Source organism: Coturnix japonica, chromosome 15 (genome assembly GCF_054131305.1).
Source record: "Coturnix japonica strain WE chromosome 15, WE-NBRP24, whole genome shotgun sequence".
Classification (NCBI taxonomy): domain Eukaryota; kingdom Metazoa; phylum Chordata; class Aves; order Galliformes; family Phasianidae; genus Coturnix; species Coturnix japonica.
In genome coordinates, this window is record NC_140677.1 from 10,391,625 (window position 1) to 10,402,552 (window position 10,928).

General features: G+C 42.2%; 1 protein-coding gene across 1 annotated transcript; it reads left to right on the plus strand.

The window, feature by feature from the left end:
• Positions 1-481: 481 nt before the first annotated feature.
• Positions 482-9,250, plus strand: SEC61A1 (SEC61 translocon subunit alpha 1). The gene is made up of 12 exons (XM_015875397.2): positions 482-565; positions 1,630-1,697; positions 2,050-2,115; positions 2,216-2,294; positions 2,665-2,796; positions 3,531-3,640; positions 3,844-3,997; positions 4,669-4,829; positions 5,037-5,234; positions 5,529-5,720; positions 6,623-6,699; positions 7,520-9,250. The coding sequence occupies exons 1-12, from the start codon at positions 559-561 to the stop codon at positions 7,704-7,706; spliced, it is 1,431 nt and encodes a 476-aa protein (XP_015730883.2). The 5' UTR covers positions 482-558; the 3' UTR covers positions 7,707-9,250.
• The last annotated feature ends 1,678 nt before the right edge of the window (positions 9,251-10,928 follow it).

Sequence of the window (10,928 nt, forward strand, 5' to 3'; positions counted from 1 at the left end):
AGGACTCCACACCTGGACACGGTACAACAGATGGGGCCTCACAAGAGCCGAGCAGATAGGGACAAAGAAGTCAATGGGACTGCTTTTCACTTTTTGGGTTACAATAACGTGTCCCATCAGCACAAGGTGCTGTGCTGCACCTTTCTATCAGTGCCTTGTATCTCACAATAGGCTCAGCTTTCTCCAGCTGTGTTAAATCCAGCCCCAGGTTCACTTAAAGGACAGATGTGGCACCGATGGCCATGGTTGGTGTGCAGGGTGTTGATGGCTCCATGGTCGGGCTTGGTGACCGTATGATACCACGACAAGATGGCGGCCAGGTGAGCCGACTACAACTCCCAGACTGCCTCCCGATTGCTTGCAGCCAATAAGCATCGGTATTTCCCTGCGGGTGCATGCTGGGAGTTGTAGGCGATTTGCAAGGGGGACAGCGCCTGCGCAGTGCGGACAGCGGCGCGTGGCAGGAAGCGGAAGCGGAAGCGCAGTGGGCCGGCCAGGCTCAGTCCTGACGTGTCCCTCCCGCAGCCGCAGCGCTCCGCGCTCCCGTCCCCGAGCGCCATGGGGAGTGAGTACGGGGTGTAGGGATGGGGCTGGGCTCCGGGTGGGTGTAGGGAAGGTTGTGGGTGCTGCTGCTCTGTATGAGCCCGTGGGACGTCGAGCTGCGCGCTCCCTGTGCGGCCAGGCCTCGCAGGGCGGGCGTGCACCTCCCTGAGCTCTGGAGGCTCCGTCTGCCTTTTATTTTTCTTGTATGAAATACTTGTGTCCTGGGCCGGCTGTAAGTAAGGAAGAGCCTTTAGAAAAGCATCTGAGGTAAATCTGTATGTTATCATAGCTGCGAGCCTCTGTGCCTTCATCAATGTATTGAAAGCGCAGCTTTTGGGCAGCTAATAATATGAACTGGAGCAGTTTGTGATGGGTGAGTCACAGAGCGTTATGGAATTGCTGCTTTCTGTATGGAAATAGGCAGCCACCGGGAGTTTCCGTTCTGCTGCATCCCCAGATCCACGTGGAGTCTGACCCGGCCTTGAGAAGTCCAGCATTAACTGTGTTCAAACTCACTTGTGTGTGGTTGCTGCCGACTTGTGATTTTGCCCATATTCCTGTTTTGTTTTTCTTTTCTTTTTGCTAAAACTGAGGCAGCTTTGAGTTTTCTGATCAAGGAACGTGTCCTTGTGACCAGGGGGAGATCATTGCAGGAGCAGTTCTGTAAAGTGACTTGAAATAGAACATTGTGTGTGTGTGTGCAGACACTGTGTAGACACTTCAGCTGTATGGCCTGAAAGTAACCTCTGATTTTAACCTGTGTTGAGTGTTGTACTTGTTAAATACTGGTACTTGAGAAGTGTTGTGAGGTTCTGAGGACTTAAACTTGTGCAAAACAGCAGCAGGTTTTCTGTGCTGCCATCCTACTTGTTAAAAGCAGAAAGCTCTGGATTTATTCTTTCTTTTCTTTGTTCTTCCCTGTTTCCAATGCATTTTCGACTTTTCCATGTACCTCTGTGTGAGAATCTAAAAGAAAACAACAAAAAAAGACAACTTTCTTTTCTTAAATACAACATTCAGTTGAGCTTCTCCCATTGTTGTTTCTTTCTGTGTGTTTATTTTGTCTTTTAACTAATTTCCTTACAGTAAAATTCCTCGAAGTAATCAAGCCCTTCTGTGTTATCCTGCCTGAAATCCAGAAGCCAGAACGGAAGGTAAGTTGGTGAAAGTTCATTCAGAAGTTTCTATTCGTGTAATATAAGATGTTTGCATCTTAGTTGGCCTTGTAGGGAGAATGACAGAGGCCACATATCTGTGGAAGTGCTAGAACTACCTTTCACTTACACAGACCTGCTTATTTGGGTTGAAGGCTCAAAAAAGATTTGGCTGCACGCAGTGCAGAAGGGATGAAAGAATGAATTATTTTATTCAGTGTCCTACACTTTGTCCCTTCAGAAGAAAATAAAATGCACTTTGGGATATCAGAGTGAATGTTTACTGATTGATGGGATCTTTCTATATTGACAGCTTTATCCTCTTCAATGTGTTGTTTTGTTTTTCCTTTAGATTCAGTTTAAGGAAAAGGTACTATGGACAGCTATCACGCTCTTCATCTTCTTAGTATGTTGTCAGGTACGCTTCTTTCCCGTGTTTTTTAAGGAAGAATTAAGATGGTGAATGGGTATTTAAAAGTTTCTAATTAACTATTTGCTTCTGTTGGTTGGATATTCAGATTCCCTTATTTGGTATAATGTCATCAGACTCAGCGGATCCATTCTACTGGATGAGAGTGATTCTGGCTTCAAATAGAGGTATGGTCAGTCTTCCAAGAGAAAATTCTTGTTCTTAATTTGTGCTTTATTTTATTGAAATGAGAAGTGGAACAAAGAGGAAAGAGTAATTTTATCTGTTGTAAGAAATATGTCAGCGTGGGATTGGAAAGGCACGCTTTCATGGACAGAATGGCTTTGTGGCTGTCTGCAGTCTATTCCTTGCTAAAATGAGGGGGCATTTTATGAGGGGAAGAGGCTGGAGAGACATCATGGAAACCTCTTACGTGTGTGGATATTTGGGGCTTTGTGTCATCTCTGTCATGGTGCAAGGGGTGGAAAGTCAAACAGGTACTGGTGTGCACCAAACCCTCACACCTCTGAAGGTCACTGTGCTTCCTGTGTCTGGCAGGTACATTGATGGAGCTGGGCATTTCCCCTATTGTCACTTCTGGGCTCATAATGCAGCTCTTGGCAGGTGCCAAGATCATTGAAGTTGGTGATACCCCAAAGGACAGAGCTCTCTTCAACGGAGCACAGAAATGTAAGTAACAGCTGATGCTAAATGCCAGGGCAGAGTACTTTAGAGTCTGACATTAACAACAGAATGTTGAAACTTGCATTGGACTCCAACATTCATTACAGGGTATGGACTTCTGTCATGCTGTGCCACCGATGTCTTTTTCAGCAGTCTTACTGGCATGTTAGCATTCAGCTTCAGATAGGTTTGTAAAGGAAGAATATCTGTGCAGCTGGTATTTGTACTGCAGTCTCATCAAATAAACTAAGCAGTGTGTAGGGGACCCATAGCTTGAATTACATTGGTTGGTGTTCACCTACAAAAGTTAGTACCTATGAAGATGTTAGCTGTAGTAGTCGTTACCTTACACTGTCAAGCCTGGTTCTTCCTTAGCAATATGGGATACATTTCTCAAATAGAGAAATTTGAGTATTCTCAAATGTGTGGCGCTGATGCTCTTAGAGATATGTTTGCTGGAAAGAAAGAATCATGACCAAAGTAATGTCCTAACATCCTCAATTTTCAGTATTTAAAGACATCTTCAGTAACCAAAAATACTTGTTTCTAAATGTATGTTTCTGAACTCTGTATATATTTGTATTTTCAGTGCTAGATTTCAAAGAACAAAATTAACCTGCTCTTGAATGTTCTGTGACTTCTGCATTTCTTCCCACCATCCACAAAGATGTGATGTTTCTCTGATTGTCCAAGACATAAATCTTCAGAACAAATACATAGTTGTTTTTTGTATCCTACAGTGTTCGGGATGATCATTACCATCGGTCAGTCTATTGTCTATGTAATGACTGGAATGTATGGAGACCCATCAGAAATGGGCGCTGGTATCTGCTTGCTTATCACAATTCAGGTAATTTCTACTCCTCCCTCCTTTTCTGTCCTCTGAAAGGGTCAAGGAAGTCAGTGTTACAGACTGTCCCCTTTCCCACATACAGAAGAGATATCAGTGTGCTTGCTTTTTCCTATGTAGTCTAATCTTCTAATAGTAATTATTTTTTTTTAACAAAAAATGAAAAGGAAGGTGAGTAACGTTCCTGTTTGTTTTTACTGTAGCTTTTTGTTGCTGGGTTGATAGTTCTGCTCCTGGATGAGCTCCTGCAGAAAGGATATGGCCTTGGTTCTGGCATCTCTCTCTTCATTGCTACCAATATCTGTGAGACTATTGTGTGGAAGGCGTTCAGCCCCACCACAGTGAACACGGGACGAGGTAATACTTGTATCCGAACTTCATTATTTTGTCATTTGGAACATAAACACAGCATCTTCTCCCCATAACCTTCTAAAATTCCAACTCTTTACATTCTTCTATAGATTAGTACAATGATCTTGAAAGTGAAAAGTACCAGTTTCTAATCCTGAACTTGAGTGTCATACAGTGTCTCCATAAAACTTGATAGGGATGACTGCTGTTGTATTGCAGCTGCTGCCCAGCTTACTGACAAGTACCAGCTGTTCCTTTCTGTTCCTTGTCTTAATCTTTGCTCTAAACCCCTTATTCTCCAAACCTGACAGGAGGCAATTCATGTTGCTGTTTTAGCTAGAAAACTTAAATGAGGTAATATGATTCAAACAATAACTAATGGCTGACCACAAATGATACTAGAAACATTGCCTCCCTTGTTTAAAAGTAATTTTAAAAAAAATGTTCCTTTTTTAATAGCTTTGTGAATCCCATTGTCTCTAGGGATGGGTAAAGTTATCCCATTTGGGCTTTGGGTTGTGATTAGTTTCTAGTTTCATACAGGGGGATTTCTGAGTGTGCCCTTAATCGAGGCAGTCCTGTTATGAGTCCTCTATTGCGGAAGGATGCCTAAATGGACATAGCACTGAAATTTAAAGCTATCATGTCTAACTCAGTTTTTTCTGTTTCTATCCAAGGCATGGAATTTGAGGGTGCCATCATTGCTCTGTTCCATCTTCTGGCTACCCGTACAGACAAAGTCAGAGCTCTTCGTGAGGCCTTTTACCGTCAGAATCTCCCTAACCTCATGAATCTGATTGCCACCATCTTCGTGTTTGCAATAGTAATTTATTTCCAGGTCAGTTGGAATAAAGAGGGCTATTAAGCTGTTTTCTGTGGAAATCGATGTGTGATCTGCTTCCTTTTACAGGAGGTGACATGTTTGCAAAAGAACAATTGCATGTCTGTTGTTGTCAAGGCCTGGCCCATGCAATTGATGAGCTGTCGTATGGGTTTGTGTTGTCAAGATGTAATAAAGGACTTTTCTCTTTTGGAAATTTTTCAGGGTTTCAGAGTGGATCTTCCTATTAAATCTGCTCGCTACCGTGGCCAGTACAACACCTACCCAATCAAGCTGTTCTATACTTCAAACATTCCTATTATTCTTCAGTCTGCCCTGGTGTCAAACTTGTACGTCATCTCCCAGATGCTTTCTGCACGCTTCAGTGGGAATTTACTGGTTAGCCTGCTGGGCACTTGGTCTGTGAGTATTCCTTTTCATCTTCCATACAGCACTGTAGGACTGGTATTAACAATTGTACTTGGAGAGATGGTTTCTCTGAGCATTAGGGCATGTTTCTGTATGTGGTCACATGGGTATGCTGAAGCTTTTAGGTTAGTAATTTGTTGAATTGATGATGGTATAATGTTGAATCAGTGTATGTTTCTCTAAGGATAATAAAATACAGTGATGTAAAGGTGGAATATGAGCCCAGCATTAACTTCATGGCTGAGAAACAGCAAGAAAATTGGTGACTGATTGCTTTCTTTTTTGTAGGACACCTCAGCTGGAGGCCCTGCTCGCGCTTATCCTGTTGGTGGACTTTGTTATTATCTGTCACCTCCGGAGTCCTTTTCTTCAGTGTTAGAAGACCCTGTCCATGCTGTCGTTTATATTGTTTTTATGTTGGGTTCCTGTGCTTTCTTCTCTAAGACATGGATTGAAGTCTCTGGCTCCTCTGCCAAAGATGTAAGTTGAAAATGATAAACGATGTGAGTTCAGTGCATTAATGTATGTGTGGCTTCTTAAACTTCCTTTTGCTCCAAGGTATTTGATATTCAGCAACTATGTAATTCTCCAATTGGAACTGGGAAACAAGATGGAAAATAGTTGTCATTGTGGTATATTTGTATTGTATGGTTTTTGGCAGGAGATTAAGTTTGACAGCCATATGGAATGGCTTAATCCATTCTTTAACAAATATGTAATAGTCGCATGGTGAGCATTAACAGCATATGCTTAATCATCTGAAAGTACATTTTAATTGGGTGTCAGGCAGCTTTAGAAGCTCACCTACAAGAGTTTCAGTTCCTATCAGTAGTTAGTAGATGTTAGCAGGGCTCAGTTGTAATCTCATCAACTTGCAGAAGTACCACTTAAAGTGGTAAAGAAGTACCAGTTGTTTCCCTTCTAATGCAGTCTCATAAGTAGCTCAGCTGAGTGTGGGAAACTGTTGGAATGTAGACTTCATGAGATGGTTTGACAACATCAACTAAACCCTAACCAGGAGAGAATAGAGAGTTGGTGCTAAAACAGGAACTGTTTGTAATGTGGGAACAGTAATAGTGTAACAGGAGTAGTATGTGGGACAGCCACTGGTTTCTGTGTTTTTGTTTTCTCAGGAGAACTAGAATTATCCAAGAGGCTTTGCATAATTGACAGTATGGAGAATTGCCTCTGACTGCAGTCTGGATTATCCCAAGTTAAAATACTGGCTATTTTTAAGTCAGATGAACAATATAAAAATAAAACATGAAAAAAAAAAGCAACCCATAACTCACTGAAATGTCTGGCTCTGGTCTCCTGTAGTATTAGATTCCGTGGGCTTGGCTAGCAGTACTAACATGTCTTAACTTCTTTATTCAACACAGGTTGCCAAACAATTGAAAGAGCAGCAGATGGTAATGCGAGGCCACAGAGAAACCTCAATGGTACACGAACTAAACAGGTGAGCTATGCACTTCACAAGTTGCTTATGCAAATTCTGGGAAAACGCATTGTAATCTTTGCCTAGATGGACATTTTCTGGCTGTTTTTTAAGCTTTAGAGTTTTGTGCATGGGCGTGGAGTACTGCCCCTCATTAATAGCTGGACTTGCACAGCAGGATGTTGTTGCCTTGCAGTTAGAAAACATTCTGAACTCCACAGCTTTTATTTGCTTGGGTTTGTTTTTTTTTACCTTTTGTCTGCTTTTATAGGGCCGTTAGTAATGAGGGTAGAAGTGTTCTTTACTTCAAGCTGATGAACAGCATTTTAAAATTGCTCATACATCTTAAGAGTGCTGTTTTCTATGTACTGCTCTCTGAAATTGGCAGCTACTTAAATCCAGTAGGTGTAGAGGCAAGCAGAGATTGATCTCTAGGTGAATCATGTTACAGAAGTTTTATTGCAACTTTAGATTTCAGTCGTCTGCAAATGTCTTGAAGATCCATTACCCATTAATATATGCTTGTTTACCTGGTAGACTGAAATGCCTTCTCAGCACACCTTTCCTTCCTGGTCAGATGAGTTTTCTTTCCTTCCTTGGTATACTGGTACTAGTGCACAACCCTTTTGGAATAGTGGACCTGTACCAGAAGAGGGCATGCTAGCATGGTTTATGTTATCTGTGTTATCATTTTTTCTCAGTGGGGCTGGCTTCCTAGGAAACACCCATCTCCTCAATTTAGATGTGTTCTATGGTTCCCATGCAATGATAATCCTATTACATTGACCATAATCCTGAGTAAGTTCTAATAGCACCTTTTGTATTCACACTTGTTTTGCAGGTACATTCCAACAGCTGCTGCATTTGGTGGCCTCTGTATTGGTGCCCTCTCTGTGCTGGCAGACTTCCTCGGGGCAATTGGGTCTGGAACTGGAATCTTGCTGGCTGTCACCATCATTTATCAGTACTTTGAAATATTTGTCAAGGAACAGAGTGAAGTTGGCAGTATGGGAGCTCTTCTTTTCTAAACCGAGCTTCTCATGGACCCAGGAGAGAAGGGAACAGCACTCTAAAGTATCCAGTCAGATGCAAAGAAGTAACGTAAACTTGATAATGTCATTCTATAGGAACGCATCTTTTAATAACGTTTTTCGAAGCGCATTCCCTTATGTTCAAACTTTTCTAGCACCCTGTTTGCATTTTATAAATTGCTGGGGAAAAACGTGCACAATTTTTTATTGGGAATTGTTTTTTAATTACGTGGTAGGAGAATCAGCTTTCTGAATTGGATTTAGTTCAGTGACCTGTGAATTTTTTTTTTATCCCCTCTAAAAATTAGTAAACCTGAAACCTTTACAGGTTTTAATAAGTAACTCTGAGTAAGGTTGAATTTTCAGAAGGGATTTTTTTTCCCCCCCATTTAATTTTTTTGCAGCTCCATTGCAGTAGTAGTGAGGGAAAACCTCTCCCCCTAATGCTTGAGATCCGTAACTACAGTTGTAAGCACAAACAGTGTTTATTACGATCAGTTTTGTGATGTATTTTTGTTCAAATATGGCAGATTTGAGAGGCACTTGCTTCTTTTCACTCTAAATAGCAACGCTGTTTCCAGATGTCTTCTACAGAAGCCATTGGGACCCCCTTTTTTTTCCATTGTACCTTAAAAATGGAGAACTTACAGTAAAAGGCTTTAATGGACCAGAATAATCCTTTATTTTCCATTTAAATTGTCAGTACTAATTAGGTGCCCAGGACCAAATGCAAGTATCTGTGTGTGGGTCTTGTCAGTCTTTTTGAAGTCAGTATTGGACAACATGGAAACCAGGATTGTGTGTGTGTTGTGCCAGCAATGTGACTCACTGCTTCTGCTCAGAGTGATGGGACTCTTACATTCCCAAGAAGCACAGATGACACCCAGAAGCCCTTGTTAATGCACTGAGCTCAAATACCAAATGCATGGGAATTCTGCAAATTCAGAACGAAATACACCTGTGTGTAGAAGCGAAGGCCTCGGGGGAAGGATCACAGCGGGGAGAATGAACACAAGGATTGGGATAAAGCATCTGAAACGCTCACTGCCAGCTGTTCACTATTGAACCACACTGCTTTCTGTCATTCTCCTGATTGGTTTTGTTTATCAAGTACGAGCGTGTCGTGGTGCGATTTGGATGTGAAATCAGGGACGGTTAAAGGTCTGACTGGAGAGGGAGGGAGTACGGTGTGGTTCTTTGGGATTCAAAATGTCCAATGTGATTTTTTTTCTTTTTTTTTGTTTTATTTGTAATAAAAAGGACTCCACTTCTGGATGTGCAGTTCTGGCTGGGCTGGAGCTGGACTTGTATTTTTGACCATATCATCTGTTCTCACTGGTTGCTGTTTAGGCCATCAGCTCCCAAGTGTCTGAGCAGCACTTGTTCTATGCATCTGTATTTTTGTTGTCCAGTGCTGGAGTCTTTTGTTACTGAGCAGCTGTGTCCTGGGAGCGGGACCTGCTGATCAGACAGTGGGTGTTCACAGAACAATGCCTAAACAATCTGCTTTATAATGAAATAAAGTACATCTTTGGAGCTAATGCTTGGATCTGCTGCTTTGAATACCACAATCCTAATGATAATGGTGGGATACTGTAACCTGCCCAAAATACTGGAAAAAGGGATTCTTCTCAGAACAGCTGTTCAGCGTAAAACAAAAAAGGATGGTAGTATTTCCATTGGGAATCACAGAATCACAGAATGACCCGGGTTGGAAGGGACCTCAAGGATCATGTAGTTCCAACCCCCCTGCCTGGCAGGGCCACCAAACATACACCTTTACTACATCAGGTTACCCAGGGCCCCGTCCAACCTGGCCTTGAACACCTCCAAGGACGGGGCATCCACAACCTCCCTGGGCAGCCTGTTCCAGGGCCTAACCACTCTCCTAGTGAAGAACTTCCCCCTAACATCCAACCTAAATCTTCCCTCTTTTAACTTAAAACCATTTCCCCATGTCCTGCTATTGTCAGCCCTCTCAAAGAGTTTACTCCCCTCCTGGCAGTAAGTTCCCTTCAGGTACTGAAAGGCTGCAATGAGGTCACCCCGCAACCTTCTCTTCTCCAGGCTGAACAAACCCAACTCCCTCAGCCCCTGCACAGCTGCTCCTTTTGCTCTGCAGAATCCATGTGAAAGCTTGTAAAGCTTTTGCCACTTAAGCAATGAGTGTTTGATATCCCTCTGCTATTCAGGAAGCTGTAAAAGTCTCCCACTTTATATAGCAGTTGGTGTATTTCTAAGGCCTTATCTCCTTGTCCATGGAGTTTTGAGACAGAAAAAGATCCCATTGTTTAGCAAACTTCAAAACTTCGTTGGCTTTTGTAGCCAAAGTGGTTTTTTTTCACAGTTATATGTTGCCCTGCTTTGTGGAGTGCTTCATTTTTGTGCTCCCTTGATTTTGCATTTCTTCAGTATCAAACTGAAGGTGAAAAGGGGTTAGTCCAGTCTTTTCCTGTGATTTTTTTCCCCCATACATTTCTTTTACCTGAGCTCAGCTAAGGGTCATTTAAATCAACTATCAATACCACAGCTCCGAATTTCCCCATGGAAATTAATTGGAATATTATTATTTGAACTCTTTGAAAGCATCCAAATTTTCACATTGAGCAAGCTGATTTAATACTACTAGTAAGAGTTGATCTGAGTACTCTGTGTTCCCAGTTGTTGATTCAAATTCTGGTGAATTTTGATAGCTTTAATTCTCACTGTGGTTTATTGGTATTTTTGTTTTTTATAAAATACTTTAACCCTGAGCAGCGTTAGGCTGATAGCAATAAAAGTTCATAACTTCTCTGCTTAAGTAGCAGTCTGGCACACAAATAAACTTAGCTTTTCCATGCTTAAGTACTTCAGAAAATCTTGATCTTCCCTCTGTACCCATAATTGTGTCTCCTCCATAGCCTGAATTTGTACCATTGCTACAGTGAGAAGGAAAGTAGCCAAGGAGAGAATGAAAGTAATGTAAAGTTAAAAAACACAAGCCTCTCTACAAAACAAATCAATAATATCCTTTTTCCTTAGTAACAATATCTCTGAGCTCAGGTGTTTTTGCTGTGGGGGGGAGGTGTGATGGGGCTGTGAGTGGGAACACCTGAGGGGGCCGCCCTCAGCTGGAAAGGGCGGGAACGCTGAGGGGGGAGAGAGAAAGAGGCGGGAAGAAAAGAGGCGGGAAGAAAAGAGGCGGGAAGAAAAGAGGCGGGAAGCACCTGTGGTATTCTG

What these genes read in the sequence shown, in the direction of transcription:
- SEC61A1 (XM_015875397.2), top strand. An exon ending in CAATAGTAATTTATTTCCAG is followed by an intron (nt 4,830 to 5,036) that starts GTCAGTTGGAAT and finishes GAAATTTTTCAG; the next exon opens with GGTTTCAGAGTGGATCTTCC. An exon ending in CTGGCTCCTCTGCCAAAGAT is followed by an intron (nt 5,721 to 6,622) that starts GTAAGTTGAAAA and finishes TATTCAACACAG; the next exon opens with GTTGCCAAACAATTGAAAGA.